General features: G+C 44.1%; 2 protein-coding genes across 2 annotated transcripts in view; one reads left to right on the top strand and one right to left on the bottom strand.

Annotated features, from left to right (window-relative positions):
- Window positions 1-3,693, bottom strand: part of DHFR (dihydrofolate reductase) — a 60,739-nt gene extending 57,046 nt beyond the window's left edge. Inside the window, exon 1 of the mRNA XM_077462463.1 lies at window positions 3,477-3,693. Coding sequence (XP_077318589.1) covers window positions 3,477-3,568 — 92 coding nt within the window. The 5' untranslated portion in view covers window positions 3,569-3,693. The remainder of the gene's footprint in view (window positions 1-3,476) is intronic.
- Window positions 3,694-3,857: 164 nt separating this feature from the next.
- Window positions 3,858-22,356, top strand: part of MSH3 (mutS homolog 3) — a 290,671-nt gene continuing 272,172 nt past the window's right edge. Inside the window, exons 1-4 of the mRNA XM_077462464.1 lie at window positions 3,858-4,051; window positions 10,198-10,297; window positions 15,296-15,495; window positions 16,425-16,628. Coding sequence (XP_077318590.1) covers window positions 3,929-4,051; window positions 10,198-10,297; window positions 15,296-15,495; window positions 16,425-16,628 — 627 coding nt within the window. The 5' untranslated portion in view covers window positions 3,858-3,928. The remainder of the gene's footprint in view (window positions 4,052-10,197; window positions 10,298-15,295; window positions 15,496-16,424; window positions 16,629-22,356) is intronic.

Genomic DNA, 22,356 nt, shown 5'->3' with positions numbered 1-22,356 from the left:
TATCCTTTGAAGTGGAACACACACACTAGAGCTGCACGATTCTGGCCAAAATGAGAATCACTATTTTTTTGCTTAGAAAAAAAAAAAAAAAGGGATGGATCACAAATCTCTCACGAAGAAGAAGACGAAGAAGACGGAGACGAAGACGACGACGAAGACGACGACGAAGACGACGAAGAAGCTAACTGAACTGTTTTTTTTCTTTAAAAAAAAAAAATGCATTTTGAAAGACCGCTGCGCAAATACAGTGTGACATACAATATTGCAACAACCACCATTTTATTCTCTAGGGTGTCTACTACAAAAAAAAGTTAGAAATATATACTGAGCAATTTTCATTTTGTAGCGAAAAATTTTTTTTTTTAACTTGAAACCAACAAATGTCAGATGTCATTGACAAATTGTTACAATGTTTATACTTAAGTTCAACTGATAAAGAATGTTTCGATTTTTGGCAGACTGCCCAGTTTTTCTCTTCCTTTCTTTTGAAGGCTGTGGCTTCAGAAGAGCAGAGAGAATTCTTTGTATAGAAAGAATTGTGAAACACTAGTCAAGATCGCGATAACGATCCTTTGACGATTAATTGTGCAGCTCTAACACACACACAAACACACACACACACACACACCAGCATGTATGCCCCCATAGCAAGCGCTTGCTATGGGGGCATACACAGAAAAAGATAAAGCTAAGAGCACCGATGGGGGACCCCAGAAAAGGAGGTTTGGGCCACTCTATACAATACCATTGCACGGAGCAGTAAGTATAACTTGTTATTTTGTTTAAAAGTGCCTTTAATAACACTTAAGCTGGTCATACATGGCTGAGAAACTGAGCCAGCTGCATGCAAGACATTTGGGTGGCTCCGTAATGTCAGCCAACAGCGGGCTTTAGCTCACTGTCAGCTGATTCTGGGTCACAGGAGAGCAAAAGAAAGTGCACCCCTATGACCAACATGAGAAGTATGGACAAAACAGCTTTCGCATTAGTTCTCCATTAATACGCAGGGAATGGCTTGCTTTGTGATAATGTCCAAACTACTGTATATCAAAGGGTCTTTGGAAATTGATACTCAAGTTCATTTTATTTGACAATTTAGGAGACCTCTAAAAGGCAAAAATACCTAAAGTGTTTGTTACCCCAACACTTCATATTCCTGATATATGCCTGCTGTACCATGTACTTGTATGAGAAAGTATTCTGTCCTCTTTGTATTGTCCCGTGTGTGAAATCCCTGGTAATCCTGCCAGTCACTTTACTTTCCTATTAAAAATTGACCACACTAAGCAGCAGAGCACCATAATGGTCAGTTCTCTAGCTATGCTAGGAACTCAGTGTACTCTCCTCCAATGATCAGACTTGTACTGACACGCCCCCACCTCACACAGCCATTCATTGGAAAGTTCAGTGTACTGTTGCTTCTTCTCCGCCCATATCTTATGCAGCTGAGAACAGAGGGAATGTGATTACTTATAAAAAGGGAAAAAAAAAAAAAAAAAAAAGGTTTTTTTTTTTTTTTTTATATCTACACAAAAACCTTTTGGCATTTCATTTCTATTTTAAACTGAATGTGTTGTTTACAATCACTTCAAGCTAGCCATACATGGCTCAAACAACACAACCTGTCTCAACAAAGGTCTGACTTAAAAGCAGTAGAGATTTCCTTAACCCAACTTATATAGGGGTGCCTTATCATGGCCATACACACTTCGATAAAACAATCAATTCATTTCCTGATCAATCCCTTCTGATAGGAATAACTGATACATAGAGGACAACTCATTCGACTGATAAGCCACATGTGGGGAACTGGATTTTGATTGAAAGCTAAGATATGATTGTAACTTTGATTGAAAATGTATCGATCACATTTCAGTTTCCACCATGCAATCTCACATTCTGATTGGATGAAAAACTGTCATATTTACAAATAAAAGATCTCAGTGCTGCCGATCGATGCAAAGTGATCAACAATTAACCGCCCTGACTGAAACTGATCAGTCAGTCAGCCGAAGACTAAATTGATCGGAAGGGAAGATATGGCTATTAGATTCGTTCGAATTGCTCATCAATAGGATAATATAAATCAAAATCAAATGCATGATGACCATTAGATGTAGTGCAGAAGCTTGTAAATCCGCCTGCTGAAAAGAGGATTATCACGTGTACCTGTGTGCACAGAATACAATAACATGCTGATCACACACCTGACAGAAAGCTGAGTAATACATATCTTCTAGCAGCTAGATAAGAAAGCTGGTACTTTGCACTTTGATCTTTCAGCAGGATAAAGGCTGGAATCTCATCTATGCAGTTTTAGTGCTTTTTGCAGATTTGCACTAAAGAATGTGTTCCATAGGAAACAATGTTAAATGGACTGTAGTGCAAATCTGCAAAATGCAAAAAGAACTAAAAACGCATAGGTGTGAATCCAGCCTAAAAGCCTCGTAGCTAGATGTCTATATATAGTGAGGAATATGGTCCAGGAGACTGGTATATGCTTCCTTGTATTGTTTTTTTTCTGCTGTTTAAATTTTCCACCCAAAAAAAGGAGGGAAGAAGAATGAAGGACACCCCTGTGCGACTGATAAAGAGCAGCGTGATTGCATGTTGGGAACGCACACAATTTTGTACATGTTCTGCAACACGCAGTAATGTGAACCAGGCCTTAGGCTGGGGTGCCTCCAGACTTAACGCAGTAGTCAAGTCGGCTTTATGACTTGTACCTACAGGTAAGAGTATAAAGAAGACTTACCTGTAGGTACAAGGACTATCTCCTAACTTTTGTGCAAACCAATCAATATAAGCTGATTTGTTTTTGTTTTTTACCAACGTATGTAGAAGAATACATATTGGCCGAAACTGAAAAATAAATTTGTTTTTTTTTTTAGATTTTTTTGGGATATGTATTAGAGCAGAAAGTAAAAAAAAATATTGCGCAATTGTCAGTTAACGCGATGCAGTGCCGTATTGCAAAAAATGACCTAGTCATTAAGGGGATAAATCCTTCCGGGGCTGAAGTGGTTAAAGGGACTTTTCAAGGGTGCTGTGACTGGCTAAGAAAGTAGTGGGCTAGATTATTCTGGATGTTCCTTAGTGGCCAGGAAATTAGGAGCCTCTCCCTGAGTCTCAGGCCCTGAACAAGCATGCAGCCAGTGAAGTCCCAGCACTCTATATCCAGGTCAGGTGATGGAAGCATTGTGCTGGACATTGCATGTTGTGCTTGCTCCCAGAATATTGGAAAGCTGCCTATAGAGAGCATGCATGCTCAACCTGTGATCCTCCAGCTGTTGAAGAACTACAAGTCCCATGAGGCATTGCAAGACTGATAATTACAGCCATGACATCTACAGGCAGAGGCACGATGGGACTTGTAGTTTCGCAACAGGTGGCGGGTGACAGGTAGAGCACCCATGCTATAGACAGAGCAATGCTGAGCGCACACCCCCGGGTCAGCAGATCGGTGCACACATTACCTGAGCAGAGGCCATGGTAGGGTCCCATTCAGGCCGATACCCTGCCCCGGAGGACACACCGCCACTATAGCATTCAGCAGTAGATTCCTCATTGCTCTCTATGATCACACACAGGATCTGTCCTCTTCACCAAGCAATAAGAGGGGGCGGGACACCCGGGGTGGGGGTGGAGTTCGACGCCGGGCACTGAGGCGGCTCGTACCGGAGGAGGCGGGGTTTGTGCGGCATGTACACAAACACTGCACTTCCTGAAATGGGCGGAGCAACGCCGGGACAACACGTGTCCCCCAGACCATTCACTTCTCCCGCCATCACCCGCCCCGCCCTTCGCATGTCATCGCCTCTAGGCGGAGATTGGGTGCCAGCCAACCAGACATTGGCTGCTAAGAAGAGGGCGTGTCTAGGACTCTCCAGCATGGCGCCGTGCGCTGTATGGACAAGTGATTTGTAGGATGCGGCGGCGGCAGAAAGCAGGCCGGTCTCCGGCCCCAGCCCTGTCCCAGCCCGTCATCAGTCACTTCTTCAGACCTCAGGGTGGTGGGGCCCCGCGATCACCGACAGTCCAGCCTGCACAGGTCAGCAGAGTCCATGACACTGGGAGGGGGAGGGATCAGCCCCATCTGTCAGCACACAGCATGGGATCTCTGCTGCTTATGAAGAATCGCTCCTAGATGTCCTATATACTGACCTGTCCCTGATCATCACACACGCCTGTAATGGGCTCTTGGTTGTTTAACCTGCCTAATCCTTCTTCTGACATTTGTAGCTTACACATTAAAAATATCTGTATTTTTTGCTAGAAAATGAGCCCCCATTCTATATATTTTTGTAGCAGAGACCCTTGAAAATAAAATAGCGATCGTTGCAATATTTTCTGTCACCCTGTGTATTTGCACAACAGTCTTTCAAATGCAATTTTTTTGGAAGAAATACACTTGTGTGAATTAGAAACAAAACCGTATAGTTAGCACAATTTTTTTTTTTGTATAATATGAAAGATGATGTTACGCCAACTAAATAGATACCTACCATGTCATGCTTTAAAATTGTGCTCATTTGTGGAATGGCGACAAATTACAGTATTTAAGGAAACATTTAAATTTCTGGAGAGAAGGGTTTGGGCTAGAATTATTGCTCTCGCTCTAACGATCGCAGCGATACCTCACATGTGTGGTTTGAAAGTCGTTTACGTATTCGTTCACTTCTGCACGCGAGCAAGGGGGATGGGGCGCTTTTACTTTATATTTTATTTATTTTTTTCACTTTTATTGCTGTCACAAGGAATGTAATCGGCAGTGATCGGACTGTGTTGTCGGATAATCCGACTGTGTGTGGTATGCATCGGAATGTTTCCGTCGGAATATCCGTTGGACCCAAATTTCCAACTTGTTTGAAATATTTCCCGACCAACTGGTTCAATCGGACATACTCCGATCATGTGTAGAGAATTTTGATCGGACCAAGTGCCACGCATGCTCAGATCAAATTCCTACATCAAAGCTATTGGCTACTAGCCTGAATGTAGTCCCATCGTAACGAAATTACGCCATCATGTTCTGAAAGATCGGATTTTTCGACAACTTAGTCCGACCATGTGTATGCAACAGTTTCGGACAAGATCCGACGGGCAAAATCCGATGGATTTGGTTGTCGAAATCTCCGACCGTGTGTACAGGGGCTTAGACTTTTCTCTTCCTGATTCACCTGTGGGTGTGGATTCTTGCCATACACTGTGAGAGAGCTGATTGAAGGAAAGGTGCACACACCCCTCTCCACATAGGCAGAGACTTGCAGAGCTGTGCTGTGAATCGACCATCTCTCTGCCAATCTATTTATAGCACCCACCTTGACACAAAATTCAGCCTGGTTTTATGACAGTTGGTGGAGAACCTGTCGGAAGTTATGCTGATAGAAGAATGAAGCAGGAGAAAGCCACATGACTTAGGGCTTTGAAGAGAGATAACAAAACACTGCAGATATTTGCCCAGCTCAAATTTCATGAATGGGGTTTACATTCACCTTAAGGACTGGAAGGTTTTACCCCCTTAATGACCAGGCCATTTTTTGTGATGCAGCACTGTTATTTTAAGTGACAATTGCGTGGTCTTGCGACGCTGTATCCAAATAAAATTGATTTCCCTTTTTTCCCCACAAATCAAGCTTTCTTTTGGGCAACAATTTTTTCTTTTTTTTTTCTTTTGTGCGACTGCAGCGTTGTGGTGGACAGATCGGACACCTAACTGATACTTTTTTGGGAGCCAGTGACATTATTACAGTGATCAGTGCTAAAAATGTGCACTGACACTGTATAAATGATACTTGCAGGGAAGGGGTTAACATCAGGGGCAATCAAAGGGTTAAGTGTGTTCCCTGTTTGTGCTTTCTTACTGTGTGTGTGTGTGTGTGTGTGTGTGGGGGGGGGGGGGGGGGGGGGGGTATAGAATTGCAGAAGGCCTCTGAGGTATAAAAGAGGTTGGAACATTCAAAAGGAGGTACCTTCCAAATGAATGCAGAGTTCCACCCAAAAGTGGAACTTCGCTTTAAGCACTTTTCACCCTCTTACATGCCACTTTTGGCATGTCATTTTTTTGGGGGGGGGGGGGGGCAACAGGTACCTAGTTTTGACAGGTCCCAATCTCCTGCAATCCTTTGGGACATGTCACAGGTCCCAGAAGATTGCCTGGCCACTAGGAAAGTGCAGTGGGCAACCCGCTACGCTGCCGCAAGCTGTCACAGCTGGGTGCCCACACTTGCAATGATGCCACAGGAGGAGGAGAGGAGCGAGGCTTCGGGCTGCCGCATCGGTGGACCATGGGACAGGTGAGCGTCTGTTTATTAAAAGTCAGCAGCTACACTGTTTATTTGTAGCTGCTTTAAGCTAAAAATTAGGGGTGGAGACAGTTCCCCAAACTTGTCTCCGAAAAACAGGGGAATGGACTAGCTCGGTACCGATAAGACGGCATACACATGAGTTAAATAAAAAAGTATAATTTTCTTATACATAAAGTTAAAGCAGGATATCATGTACAATGTTTATACAAAACAATAAAATACAAAGGTGACCCTATGGGTGTAATACTAATACCTAATGTACTCCCAAATCGATGTAGACAGAAGGTATAGTAGGTCCCCACAGGACATGTGGTCCTCTACGTGTATAATTACTTATAGGGATGAAAAAGGATGAGTGTTCTGTTCCTTATCCATAAACCCATATACAGGGTCACAGCCAAGGCTCCACCAAAGCTCCCCCCAGGGCGGATATGGGGATGTGTTGCAAGTGCATGGATTCTGCAGTGCCTGAATCGAATATATGAATAATCATATATAAATATTCAAATATAAGGCCATAGAAAGATAAAGAAAGAATGGTGCAAGACAAGCGATGGCTAAATGTGGCACAAAGTGCTAAAAGCCACCCCATAAAAAATCCATGGCAATCTATAATAGACTGTAAATAAGAGAGAAATATGGTAAAAAGCTCACCTTAAAGTAGGTATAACAAAGTGTCTCCCCTTGGCAAGGCATCCACTGCACATACAGAGTAGACATCAGCCAGCTTATGTACTTATGTATACAAGCCACACGCTGCCATCCGGTCTGGTGCCCCCGCAATGCACCCGTGTGATAGATCGCGCATTTGCGCAGCAGTCACGACCAAAGGGCAGGGAAGCCTAAGTTGGTCAGAGCAAGTGGTGGGCGGTCCCCAACTAGATAGCAGGACCTCACCTCCACCAGGGGAGTCACATACCTGCTGGAGGAAAACAAAGGTCCACGCCTACACCACTATTTTTGCCCAGGTTGAACTAAAAGCAGCAGCACCTCCATTGATCATTTTAAAGTAAAAAAACAGTAATAATACAATGATACATAAGGATGGTTGCATAGATTTATAATTAATCAATACATAATAATAAAGCCACATGGACAAATCATTGTTTGTGTCAGGAGAAGTTAATTACAAAGACAAAAAAGGCCCCTTCTACATTTGCAATCAGTACTGTCAGATCCACATCCTACAAAAATGGCCTGTATGATAATACTTTGTTGAGGCCCGGCAGAGTGGTGGCATTGAGCCGTTCAATCCACTGGGTCTCATGTTGCAAAATGGCCCTGTCCCAATTGTCTCCTCAGGGACCACCTCCAAGATCAGAAATTTGGCCACCTGTGAATCAAACCTATGATACAGTCCAATATGGCAAACAACTGTAGTCAGTTTCCCATTGGTGGAATAATATACATGACCACTGATCCGTTGACGGGAATTCCTGGATGGTTTTGCCCACGCAGAAGGCAATTGCATATCATCAAATATATAACCCCTGTCGTGCCATAATTGGCAGGGGTACGTGGCGAAAATATTTCACCATTGGGTAGTTGATATGTAGTGCTTCAAGAACCTAGGGGCAACGTGAACACTGTCCACACTGGGAGTGTACCGTAAGGCCTGATATAAGGACACCTGCACTGCTTCTCTGTGTGTCCATTCAGACATGGAGCTGTGGCTCAGCCCACCCCCCTCTCTCTCCTCATTGGCTCGCTGAATTTGACAGCAGCGGGAGCTAATGGCGCCCACTGTGTCTCTCAGCCAATCAGAGTCCTGGACAGCTGAGTCTCTTGTGCAACGCTGGATCGAAATGGGGCTCAGGTAAGTATTAGGTGGGCTGCTGCACGCAAAAGTTTTTTTTATCTTAATACATAGAATGCATTAAGATGCCAAAAAAAATTCTGCCTTTAGAACCACTTTAATTTCTAAAGTTATTTGTTTTGGTTTCTTTGTATGGACTGTATGGGTTGTTACCGACGTGGTGAAAATTTCATGTCAATAGCACCTTTAGAAATATATTTAGATCCTACAGGGACCTTCTAGATATTATGGGCTTAGTGGACATTTGGAAAGAATTACATCCCTTGACAAAAGATTATTTCTTACTGTTCCCATCCCCAGGCACGTTACTCTCGTATTGACCATATGAATGTCATTTGACCACAAATTCCTAGCGTAATATAGAATTCGGCTTCTATATTAACGATGCCCTGGTAAGACCATGACAATATTTTGGTGGTGTGCAATTAGATTTCATTTAAGCCTCCATTATCTAGTTGGTGCTTGAACGATTCTCTCCTATCTCACAACGTGCTTGTCAACGAATCGTGTTCCCGTTTGGTGGAATACTTCCAACATAACATTCCATTGGTCTCCTCTCCCGTTACCCTTTGGGGGGGGCGTACAAATCTGTAATCCGTGGCCATCTCATTCAACATGCCTCTCAGGAGGAAGAAGGCATCAGGCCGAAATCTGTTGTCTGGCTTCTGTCACAGCGGAGTTGAAATGTCACCCCCCCCCCCCCCCCGACTTGTAATAGAAGTCTGGTTCATAAATTGCACTGCGACCTTTACCTTTGTCTGACCGACAGGGCGGAGCGTGATTTGCACCGGATTAAACATACGTTTTATGCCAATAAGATGGGTTCATTATTGGCTAATAAGTTTGGGTCCTTTGAACCTTGGAAACCAGATCTGTCACTTAACGAGGTTTTAGATCCAAACATCTAATCCAGTTAAGATCTTGGATGAATTTCATTTTCATCTAGCAACGCTTTATTTGTTGGTGGCTACTTCCTCTAACGCAGAGATTCCAGGTTTCCTACAAAACTGTCCCACAGCACTAAGCCTGGTGCTGATATTACAGAAGACAAAGTGTGACTCGCAATTAAAGCACTTAAAGTGCAAGATGTGGGAGGCCCTTTTTCGTTCTCTAGGGCTGATGTAATAGCCCTAGAGAATACGTTCAAAATTATGTCTAGATGGTATTAGACCCCAGTGAGAATTGCAAAATACCTTCCTACGTATCCAGCGTTGTGTTTTAGGGGCTGTTCTGATCTGGGCAACATGATGCACATATGGTAGACATGCCCTAAAGTTAAAAGGCTGTGGATTTGCGTGTACACTTTGGTCAATAACTCTCTTTCATTCTAATATACGGAGGGACCCATGGGAAGCTCTGCTTCATAAGCCTATCTTGGAATTGAATGAAACGAGAACGCGTCTTGGCAACACCTGTTTTTATGGCTACTAAACCTTGGCGAAGGTGTGGAAAACACTTCTCTCTTTTGAGGAGGTGAAGTGCCGGGTGCATGGTATGTTGATGAACGAGAAGCTTAAGGCAATACTCCCGGACACTAGGGACAAATTTTGGTAAGATTTGGCAACCCTGGTTGGACCTGTTTCCGGCGATGGGCCTGCCTTCTTGGGGCTATTGACAATTCTGACAAGCCTGCCGGGGCTGGCCTTGGATTTCCTGGGGCAGGGCTTGCTTCTCCGTAATTCCCTTTTCTTGTTCCTCTCTCCTTCTTTTATTTATTTATTTTTTTCCTTCTTTCTCTATGTCCTCCTTTATTTTTGGTTATTTACCACCAGATGCCAGTGGGGTGTGTGTGTTTTTTTTATTTTTATTATTGTTCAGTGAGAGCAGACACACATTTCACGTACACAGGGACTAAGTGGTGATCAGGTATAAAACAAAACCCCCAGCAAGGGCTACAGTCTTAGTAGCTGATACCAAATAACACTGAATGATAGGGGAGACATAATTTAAAGCCAGGAAGGATGTGATTCTGTTTTCTGAAATTTCTGAATTTTGGGTGACCTGACAATTATAAGTCTGCAAATGTGCTCATGTTTGTTTGTGTTATTTTTTAATTTTTTTTTATCCTTTTAGTTGTCTAGTAACATTGCAGCAGGAGATGAGCCAAGCAAGAAAAAAAGAAAAAAACATCATGAAAGTGAAGGGAATGGTGTCTGTATTTCAGAGCCGTTGGGTAAGTCAAAAAAATGTGCTTCATGCGAAGCTAAACTGTCTGCCTCCTGGAAGAAACAGTTAAGCCAGGCTTGCACGAACTAAAAAGGAAGCCAATTGTCTTGTTGAAGGGCTCATGGATAGTGTAAGAAAGGAGATGTCCCATACTGTCCTGTCTTTACATTCTCTCCTGCTCCAGTTGGCAAAATCCACTACCCAGGCCCTCTAGTGGCACTTTGGTCGCTGGTGCATAACTGAGCGGTTGGTTCAGGGGAGCAGGGCACGGTAACAGCTTTGTAAGAAGGGCAAGGTAAAGTTGCTCCTCTGAGTCTGAGGAGGGGGAGCTTAAAGTGGAAGTAAACCCTCCTATTGTTTTCAGTCAAGGAAGCTGCCATCTTGGCCTCTAATAATTCTTCAACTGCCATAATGCCGCACATATGATCAGTTATGACACCAGCCATTAGATGGTTTGAAAGTTTGGTTGAGAGCACAACCAATGTGAAAGTTAGCATTTCCGGCATGCTGGGAATGTAAGTGTTTTTTGAAACTGGGTTTACTCCCGCTTTAAAGAAGATGAGGAAAGGGATTCAAAGGTTTTTTCCCCACAGAAAAAAACGGAATTGCTAAAAGCCATACATGATACACTAGCTTTTAAAGAAAGAGAGAGTCTTATCCTTACTTGACTAGCTTTATGCAGGATTACAGTCCAAGTGGCCTTTCCCAGTGCATACCACCCTCAGTCAGACCATTCCTCAGGAATGGATAGATCCAGAAAGGGGAATTTTCTTTTCTAACAATATAAAAATATATAAATATTTGTCCAGCAGAGTGATTAATACAATTATGAACAGGCAGAAGGAAGCATTCCATGAAGTTTATTTATGAAAGTGTGGAAGAAGTTCTCATAAAAGAATGAATGGAAGGGCCAGTCATTCCTGCGGTATTCAAGTTTCTGCAGGATGGTGCCGATCTTAACTTGACAAGCAACACCCTCAAAATACATGATGTAAATCAAAATCAGCGGTCAAAAAATCTGCCCCAATGTTTATTAAAGCCCACAGGATCTTATATGCTCTCACCAGATGGAATGACCCTTCACATACAGTATCTCTCAATAGTGAGTACACCCCTCACTTTTTTGTAAATATTTTACTATATTTTTTCATGTGACAACACTGAAGAAATGACACTTTGCTACAATGTAAAGTAGTGAGTGTACAGCTTGTATAACAGTGTAAATTTGCTGTCCCCCTCAATACATAGCCATTAGTGTCTAAACTGCACCCAACAGGAGTACATCGCTAAGGCCGCGTACACACGCGGGGACTGTTCGCCCAACTTTGTCCGTCAAACAGTTTCGGCAAACAGTCCGCTCAAAATTAGCATGGACGGACATGGCCACACACGACGGACGAACAGTTTGCTGAAACCGTGCGCGATGACGTGAACGGCACGTACGACGGGACGAAAAATACGACGTCCTATACACTGCATTTATAACTTTCGGCGTGAAAATCCTTTCTGAGCATGCGCGCAACTTTGTTTGACGAACAAGCCTACACACGCGGGGACTGTCCGCTGAAACAAGGATTCAGCGGACAGTTTTTCGGAATTTCCGAAAAACCTTGTTCAGCGGACTGTTCGCTGAAACTGTCCGCTGAAAGCCCACACACGAGCGGACTGTCCGCTGAAACTTGGTTTCAGCGGACAGTTTCAGCGAACAGTCCCCGCGTGTGTACGCGGCCTAAGTGAAAATGTCCAAATTGGGCCCAAAGTGTCAATATTTTGTGTGGCCACCATTATTTCCCAGCACTGCCTTAACCCTCTAGGGCATGGAATTCACCAGAGCTTCACAGGTTGCCACTGGAGTCCTCTTCCCCTCCTCCGTGACGACATCACAGAGCTGGTGGATGTTAGAGACCTTGCGCTCCTCCACCTTCCGTTTTGAGGATGTCCCACAGATGCTCAAACAGGGTTTAGGTCTGGAGACATGGTCGGCCAGTCCATCACTTTTACCCTGAGCTTCTTTAGCAAGGCAGTGGTCGTCTTGCTGGTGTGTTTGGGGTCGTTATCATGTCAGAAAACTACCCTACGGCCCAGTCTTCGAAGGGAGGGGATCATGCTATGCTTTAGTATGTCACAGTACTTGTTGGCATTCGTGGTTCTCTCAATGAACTGTTGCTCCCCAGTGCCGGTGTTCTATCGATTAGTGCCCTCCGTCGAAAAGTGCCTGCACATGTGCAGAACGGAAGGGCACTCCAGCTGATGTGATAGCACATTTGCACATTGTAGGAGGCTTTTTTTTTTTACGAACGATACCATTTCACGGGCACAATTGAAAGCTATGCAAAGAGCGGCGGGACGCTGTACTTGTCAGATTGAGCCTCGCTGTTGCACGGTAGGTTGTGGGTGTGTTGCAACCTACCCTTACACACAGGCAAAACCTGCCGTTCAACACACCAAATCCACCCTGCAACACAGACAAAACCAAACCTTCAGCACACTGTAAACCCACCCCACAACAACGAGGAACAATATGACAAATATGGTGTCCCTCCGCTGTTTACATAGCATTCAATTGTGCCCGTCAGATGGTATCTAACGTTCAAAAAAAATCTCCTACAATGTCCGCATGTGATGCGCTATGTTGACGTCATGTCAGCTGACCAGGAAATCGGCTGCAGTGCCCTTCCGTTCTGCCAATGTGCAGGCACTTTTTGACGGAGGGCACAAATCGACAGAACACCGGCAGCACTAATGCAGCCCCAAACCATGACACTCCCACCACTATACTTGACTGTAGGCAAGATACGCTTTTCTTTGTACTCCTCACCTGGTTGCCACCACAAAGGCTTGACACCATCTGAACCAAATACGTTTATCTTGGTCTCATCGGATCACAGGACATGGTTCCAGTAATCCATGTCCTTAATCTGTTTGTCTTCTGCAAACAGTTTGCAGGCTTTCTTGTGCATCATTTTTAGAAGAGGCTTCCTTCTGGGACGACAGCCACCCAGACCAATTTGATGCAGTGTGCGGCATATGGTCTGACCACTGACATGCTGACCCACCCCTTCACCCTCTGTGGCAATGCTGGCAGCACTCAAACGTCTAATTCCCAAAGACAACATCTAGATATGATGCTGAGCACGTGCACGCAACTTCTTTGGTCGACCATGGCGAGGCCTGTTCTGAGTGGAACCTGTCCTGTTAAACCGCTGTATGGTCTTGACCACCGTGCTGCAGCTCAGTTTCAGGGTCTTGGCAATCTTCTCATAGCCTAGGCCATCTTTATGTAGAGCAACAAATCTATTTTTTTTTTTCAGATCCTCAGAGTTATTTGCCATAAGGTGCCATGTTGAACTTACATGTTGAGTTATTTTGAGGGGACAGCAAATTTACACTGTTATACAAGCTGTACACTCACTACTTTTACATTGTAGCAAAGTGTAATTTCTTCAGTGTTGTCACATGAAAAGATATAATAAAAGCTTTACAAAAATGTGAAGGGTGTACTTTTGTGAGATACTGTATATGGGTCAGCATAAAGCTTGACGTATGTGTGTATTACATAGTTACAGGTTGAATAAAGAGAACGGTCTATCCAGTTCAACGTGTGTGTGTGTGTGTGTATATGTGCGTGTGTAAAATCTTTTCCCATATCCCTGTTCTTTTCACTTCATCAACCTGCGCTCAAATTGTCATTACAGAAAGGGGAATAGAATGAAAAACCAAAAACAGGAAAAACTATAAGAAAAATATGGTGTTAGTATGTTTCAATTTTTCTCTATAAGGCTGTCAGATGGAAACAGACCGCTTGTCTGTTTCCATCCGGCTGGCATCTGATCTGCTGTTTTTGGCGGACAGAATCGGATCGGATGCCAGTGGGTGTTCACTGGCCTGCTCCATAAAGAACAATGGATGGTCTGATCTGCCCTGCCTGAAAAACTAACAAGGCAGACCTGATCGGACAGCCCATGTAAAACCAGCCTAATGGATACTGGTTTTATAAATATTAATTGCCTTTCCCCAAATAATTGTGTTCACATTTTCATGTACATTATAAAGCCAAAACCTACATTTTTCCATGTGATAAACCTCTATATATCCATGCATCTACTCCTGAAATAGTGCACTTTGCCAGACCATAAGCCCAATGTTCAAAGATTGAAACTGCACTTTAAATCAATTCCACAACAGTTCACCACCTTCTGTCATCAGATGTTCCCAAACAGTATGAGTAATGATACATGCAAAAAGTAAACAAAAATGACTATAGTGTAGTAATCAAGCAGTAAAAACATTTATTACACATTTATATGCTTGCATATATGTGCAATCCTGTACAGCCCAAATCCAAGATGGTTGACTGGGTACGTCTGGTTCCAGCAATGTGTCATGACTTTGACACATTTAGTTGATTGACTTACATAAATGATTGTTTAAACTTTATTCTGACCTGTTATGTGAAGGGTCATGCCATATGGTGAGAACATTTAAGAACCTGTGGACTTTCATAATCATCCAGAAAGATTATTTGAGTGCTGGTTTTCACTTATATGCTTTGCCACTGCTGGGGCTGATGTATATCATTTTTTTTTTTTTTTTTTTTTTTTGTGCACGATACAAGTTTTAAATCTTGACCCACCAAATTTCTGCAGGATGGTGCATCTTTTACATACAATAGCCTGCAGCAAGGAAGCCCAAATCCTGGATGATTAATGTACTGTAACTGTCAAGGTATGATACATTTTTAGTAGTGTCAAGGGCTGGTTTGGCCCCCTCTTCCGGTAGGCCTTTCAGTGTTATGGCTAGCCTTACTAACCAATGGGAACATGGGGTAGGGGCAGGTCTGAACACTAACTGGTAAATTTGGAAGAAAGACCTTTTGTAAAATTGTTGCAACAGCAGTTATGATTTCTAAGGATTTATCTAGAAATGTATGTTTTATAACCACAGTGTGTATGCAGGGTTTTGGAGAATTCTTCATTGTGTTTTTTTTATTTAACTTGATTTCTAGAACAAAAGAAATATGGAAAACCATCTCTGTCATGTGAAACCCAACATAAATTAAGGCAGTTTTGCAGTGAATCTGGAACAGACACAGAGCATTCACGCTTGAAAATCCCTGAGCTCTTGATTCCTTTTGTGGGATTTAAAGATGGACTGACAAAGCCGGAGACAGCCGTTCTAGATGGGGACTTGCCTTCTAAGATCAGGGTAAGCCATTCATGGAACACAGGAATGTAAAATAAAATGTTGCATGGAGAGAAATGTGTAGGTTGCCATGGCTGTCCTTCATACAATTTACCACCCAATCCCTGAGATTGTTAACCCTTTGATAGGGACAGACCGTGTTCCCATTTAGTTTACAACTGATAATGAGATTTACCAGCACAGTACAGACAAGGTTAATTATGGTAAACCTAACTCCCCAGCCCCCTCCTTTTAAAACAAAAAAGCCAAGGGTCATAGCTGTTCCCACTCTGTCAAGAACTACAAAAAAACGTTTGACCCAAGCTTGGCAGCTCATTGTAAAAATCAATGGAAGGAAAGATTATTTCAGCCAGGAAAATTATTGCTAGACAAGGCCACTACCCCCAAGTTTCACTGAATGGAAGGTGGACATAGACAATACACTACCCTACAAAAAAATTATTTTAATAGGCGAGGGTGCCCAACCAAACGCACAATAAAATTTGGGACCGATGGTTACAAGATTCAGAAATCTGTACATGAACAACATCCTAGTCCTTCAGTCATGTTACTTAATGACCTCATTCAAACCATATATTTATTGATAGGAATTGACATCTGTTTCTTAGACATTTTTTTTGTGTGAAATAAGTATAAACCTGGAATATGTCCTGTATCTAAAGATGCATCCTTATTTTTTCCTTTGCTTGATGTAGGGCATTTCAAACATTTAAGACTGTTGTATATGTAAATTGATTGTTTAATAAAAACCTTTTGATTAAAAAAAAAAAAATAAATCATCCTTTCGAGGTTTAGCTTTTAGGGCATTTATAATTTTAATGGTACTTGTAATCCACATTAATATCATTCAAGGTGTGCCTAATTCTGAATACTAAGAAATGGTGGTATATTGAATTTATAATGCAAAAAGCTTATTTTTTATTTTTTTACAGACAGAATCACAAAAGTCAAATACGTTTCCTTCTCTCAAGCCACATGAAGCGCATTCTTCTGAAATGAAAACTCCCAACCGCAGAACCAAATCCGTGTACACGCCTCTGGAGGAACAGTACATGGACATCAAGAAGCAGTACCAAGACGCAATCCTATGTGTGGAATGTGGATACAAACATAGGTTTTTCGGAGAGGATGCAGAGGTCAGTGAGGCAGCTTTACCTTTCCAACACGTTGGGCTCACTTCACAAATGATAAGGATAATTTTTAGCCATAGGACTGTATTTTTCTATTTACCCAGCTGGAAATAGCTACAGTGGGGAACATAATTATTGGATCCCCTGCAAGTTTGTCCACTAACAAAAAAAAATTAAGGGTCTATAATTTTTATCATAGGTATATTTTAAATTATAGACACAGAATATCAACCAACAAGCCTGAAAAAAACACATAATAAAAATATTATAAATTGAGCTGCAGTTCAGTGAGTAAAATAAGTATTTGATCCCCTACCAACCAACAATAATCCTGGCAAAGAAAGACTGGCTACAGTATGTGCTCATGTGGTACACAGATTAGTCTTGCCAATTTAAGAAGGTCCTCCTAATGACAACTCCTTATGTGTATAAAGAGGCCTTTCTTCAGAATCTTTCTTCCATTCAAACCTCACCATCATGGGCAAGACTAAAGGGTTGTCCAAGGACATCAGGGACAAGATTGTATACCTGCAAAAGGCTGGAATGGGTTGTTCAGAAGGAGACAACTGGTTGAGCGATTGTTCACAATTGGAATAAATACAAAAAACAAATCAATCGTCCTCGGTCCGGAGTTCTGTGCATGATTTTGCCTCATGGGGTAAGGATGATCATGAGAAAAGTGAGAAATCCATGCAGAACTACGCAGGAGAAACTTGTGAATGATCTCAAGGCAGTTGGCACCACAGTCGCCAAACAAACCATTGGTAACACAATACGTCGTCATGGATTGAAATCCTGCAGCACCCACTAAGTCCGCCTCCTCAAAAAGGCACATGTACAGGCCCATCTGAAGTTTACCAAGGAACATACAAATGATTCAGAGAGAGGTTGGGAGAAAGTGCTGTGGTCAGATAAGACTAAAATTGAGCTCTTTGGCATTAACTCAACTCGCTGTGTTTGGAGGTAGAAAAATGCTGACTGACCCTTGGAAACACCACCCCTACAGTCAAGCACAGAGGTGGAAACATTGTGCTTTGGGGGGCTGTTTCTCTGCTAAAGGTACAGGCCGACTTTGCCACATTGAGGGCCAATGGATGGGGCCATGAAGTTGTAAAATCTTGGATGAGAACCTCTTTCCCTCAGCTAGAACACCGAAGATGGGTTGTGGGTGGGTCTTCCAGCATCACAATGACCCAAAACATACCACCAAGGCAACAAAGGAGTGGCTCAAGAAGAAGCACATCAGGGTCATGGAGTGACCTAGACGGTCTCCAATCCTAAATCCTATAAAAAATTTCCTGGAGGGAGATGAAACTTCGAATTGCCAAGCGAAAGCCAAGTAACTTTTAAGGATTTGGAGAAGATCTGTAAAGAGTTGATCAAAATCCCTCCTGAGATGTGTACAAACCTGGTAAACTACAAGAAACCTCTTACCTCTGTGCTTGCCAACAAGGGTTTCTTCACCAAGTACTAAGTCATATTTTGCTTGGGGATCAAATGCCTATTTTACTCCCTGAACTTTATAATGTTTGTTATTATGTGTGTTTTCTAGATTTTCTAAATCTACAGAGTATTGGCAACTGGTATAAGCCCTAAAAAAGCAACATGGGTCGACCCCTAAAGGCAATACCCCCCCAAATCACCAGAGCTAGTGTCCCCATTGGAAGATTTCCCCCCTATTACTTTTCTGGGGGCAACCCAAAATTTGGAATTTCTCTAGTCGTCTGTCCAGGACAGCACTAGAGAGATAGGCTCCACCTCCAGAGGCAGGAAACACAAACCAGATCTTTAAAGGGCGGTCTCCGTCCCTTCCCCTTCAGTCTTTTGTGTTTCCTCCACCGGAGGAGGAGGCTGGATCAGGAGCTCTCCTTCCCCTGACGGTGGGATAGCCCATAAGAGACGGGGAAGGAGTTCGGATTACCTGTTGGTAAACGGACGTTTTGAAGTCCTCCGGTCGGGTTGACTGCAGCTTCGAACCGGTGTTCTCCTTCTGAAGCCCGGGGAGGGTGTTCGTTTCCCCACCTGACAATAGGTTCAAAATTGGGCGCGAAGTCAGGTGGGGGGTGGGCACAGGCTTCGAGTTCCGGCCTGTGCATCACAGGAGGAGGATAGAGGACTTCCGGCAATCCACTACCGGTTCCGGGTCGCGCGGCGAGCGTGGACGTTCGGGACCTTGGCGGCTTTTTTAAAAAGCCGCAGCCACGAGGCGTTCGCGCTGCATCGCTTTATCGCCATTACGATCCAGGCGGTTAGGCGTGTGCTTCAAGCGTTCGTGCTGCATCGCTTTATCGCCATTACGAAGGGAAGCCTCCAGGCGTGTTCCGATCAAAATGGATGCAGTGGAGAGTGGCAGTGGAGCCGAACCAGCTCAGGTAGGCAAACACAGAGGTGTCTTGTACCTACAGGGCTGGGAGAGAGGGGGGGGGGAGTAATGGACTAATCAATGCATAGGCATTTTGAAATGGTCCAGGTGTATTTTTCCTCCCTCCCTCTCTCAAACAGGATCCGGACTAAAGAGTCTTGCGAATCCTGTTAGCGGGATGCACATAGGTGTTTGGTGAAGGCGTCCTATTTTGCTAAAGGTTTCGCTGACGTTGGCTTGTCTGTTTTTTCCCTTCCTTCTTCTCTCCTTCTCTTGCCTTAGGCTCTGCCCAAAGAACCAGAGAGGTCAGGGGGGAAGAAGAGATGTCCTTCATGTATGAGTAAATTAAAAGAAGGATGGTCCAAGCCCCTTTGTAAACCATGCATAGACAAATTGGTCTATAAGGAAGCTACGGGAGCTTGTAAGGATTTGATTTCTGGAGTACAGAAAGAAATGGAGTCCATCAAAGCAATGTTAGCGAACCTTGAAACCCCCAAACCAGCCGCAGTTCCCTCTGCTTCCACCCCAGTAGAAGGTGACGAATCGGAGGAGGAGGAACTTGATTCTCTGGATGGCCTAAGTGAGGCGGCATCATCCAGAGATGTTCCTGTTCAAGGGTCAAGCTCTTCCAGATACAGGCTCTCACTCGAGGAGGTTGATGCCTTACTGGGGGTAATTTATGAGACGCTCGAAATCAGAGAGGAGCCAGTCTCCCTGTCCTTGCATGACCGGATGTATCAGACCCTAAAAACTGATTCAGTTAGGGTCTTTCCGGTTCATAGCACACTGATAGACTCAATCAAAAAAGAGTGGGAGGAGCCAGAGAAAGTTATTTTTCCCTAAAAGCATGAAGCGGAGATTCCCCTTCAGCGAGGACCCCTCTTGTGTTTGGAATAAAGTGCCCAAGGTAGATGCAGCTTTTTCCCAGTGTGCAAAGTCAACAGATCTCGCCTTTGAGGACATGGGTGTTCTAAAGGAACCCATGGATAAAAGGATGGAGGTACTGTTAAAGAGGTCATGGGAAGTAACCATGAATAACTTAAAACCTGCAATGGCCACGACAATAGTGGCTCGCAACTTGGAGGTCTGGTTGGAACAATTACAAGGCCACTTGGAAGGGGGGACCTCCAGAAAAGAAATTCTGGATTCCCTTCCTATGCTACATAAAGCAGCAGGCTATATAGCAGATGCCTCTGCGGAGTCTGTTAAATTGTCAGCCAGGACCGCTGCCCTCGTAAATTCATCGCGCAGGGCACTTTGGCTGAAGTCTTGGTCGGGAGACTCGGCCTCAAAAGTGAGGTTATGTGGCATCCCCTTTGAGGGAGACCTTCTGTTCGGACAGGACCTTGAGAAAGTCCTGGACCGTACTGCGGACAAGAAGAAGGCTTTTCCTGTCAAATCTAAGAAGACTACAGGTAAACGCTTTTTTTCGTCCTCAAAGGCAGGGACAGTCACAAGGACAGACCTCTAAGGAGTCAACTCCTAAGAAACAGTGGATGGGAGGAAAACAGAAAAGCAATCTCTTTTCCTCTTCTAAAAAAAACACTAAATCCCAGTGACGCGGTTCCTGTGGGGGGGAGACTGGGGCAGTTCCTCCCACAGTGGGAATACGCTACCCCAAATCCTTTTATCCTGAGGATCATCAGGGAGGGTTACAAAATACAGTTCAGACACGTCCCACCTGCAAGGATGTGTCTGACCAAACCTCCCAAAGACCCCCAGAAAGCGTCAGCTTTGCTGTCGCAAATTGGCGATTTAATAGATCAGAGGGTTCTAGTGCCAGTTCCGCCACAGGAAATAAATCACGGTTTCTATTCACACGTGTTTGTAGTAAGGAAACCGTCAGGCAAATTCCGGTTGATCTTGAATTTGAAGTTACTGAACAAGTGGGTAACTTACAAGAAATTCCGGATGGAAACAATTTTTACAGTGAGATCAGTACTCCCTCCAAATTGTTTCATGGCCTCTCTCGATCTAAGGGACGCGTATCTTCACATCCCGATTCGAGAAGACTCTCAAAAGTATTTGAGGATAGCGATTCTTTGGGGAAGTCAGATTCGATACCTCCAATTCAGGGCTCTGCCATTCGGTCTGTCTTCTTCTCCCAGGATTTTCACCAAGGTCCTGGCAGAAGCATTGGCTCCCCTAAGACTGAAAGGGATCGCTGTCATACCGTACTTGGACGACCTTTTATTCTTTGCCCCCTCAAAGCTCCAACTGCAGGGAGATCTGAGGGTAGCTATCTCTTGCCTAAAAAGGCTGGGGTGGTTGATAAACCAAGAGAAGTCACACCTGATACCAACACAGGCCTTACAGTATCTAGGTTTTCTGGTGGATTCAGTATCACAGAAAGTCTTCCTCACAGGGGAAAAAGTGATAAAGGTGAAAGAGATGGTAACCTTCTTGCAGTCCAATCAGACAATTTCCATCAGGTCAGCTATGGCAGGATTGGGCCTATTGGTGGCAACAATCCCTGCAGTTCCTTGGGCAAGAGCTCATTTCAGGTGTCTCCAGGCCAATATTCTGAGCAGCTGGGACGGGACACAAGAGTCCCTGGACGGGACTATCCATCTATCCTCAAAGACCAAAAGGTCTCTTTGGTGGTGGAAGAGAGAAGAGAACCTAGTACGGGGTCTTTGGTGGTCTCCTCCAGTGTCTGTTCGCATCACCACAGATGCCAGTGCTTGGGGCTGGGGGGCCCACTTGGGGTTGAAGGTAGCCCAAGGATGCTGGGGGAAGACACAGTCCCAGAGGTCAGCCAATTGGAGGGAGTTGCAGGCAGTCTGGGAAGCCTTAAGGGTATTCGCCAGGGATCTGAAGGACCACCATGTACAGGTTCTCTCGGACAGTATAGTGGCGGTTTCCTACCTAAACAAGCAGGGAGGAACAAGATGCCCGTCCTTGATCAAGCTAACAAGTACGATCATGCATTGGGCAGAAGAAAACCTAAAATCGGTTTCAGCGGTCCATCTAAAAGGGGTGGACAACCACCTGGCGGACTTTCTGAGTCGACACCGGGTGTACGAATCATAATGGTCACTAAACAGGGAGATTTTCCAGATGTTAGTGCGCAAATGGGGTCTTCCGGAAGTGGACTTGTTCGCCAGGAAAGCGAACACCCAGGTCCCAGTATACTTCTCCTTAGAGAGGGAGGCAGGGGCAAAAGGAATAGACGCTTTGGCACAAAGCTGGGCATTTCACATTTGCTACGCCTTCCCCTCATTCAAGCTAATTCCTCTAGTCCTGAGGAAATTTTTGCAGGAATGGACCACATTGATTCTAGTGGTTCCGTATTGGCCGAAGAGACCATGGTTCTCGGTGCTGCTGGGCCTGACAGACGAACCTCCCCTCATACTGCCCGAGAGAGAGGAT

Source organism: Lithobates pipiens, unplaced genomic scaffold (genome assembly GCF_037356315.1).
Source record: "Lithobates pipiens isolate NorthernLeopardFrog02 unplaced genomic scaffold, aLitPip1_a1.2 Scaffold_3, whole genome shotgun sequence".
NCBI classification, from domain to species: domain Eukaryota; kingdom Metazoa; phylum Chordata; class Amphibia; order Anura; family Ranidae; genus Lithobates; species Lithobates pipiens.
The sequence above is the reverse complement of the archived record's forward strand: the minus strand, read 5'-3'. Positions and strand labels throughout refer to the sequence as shown.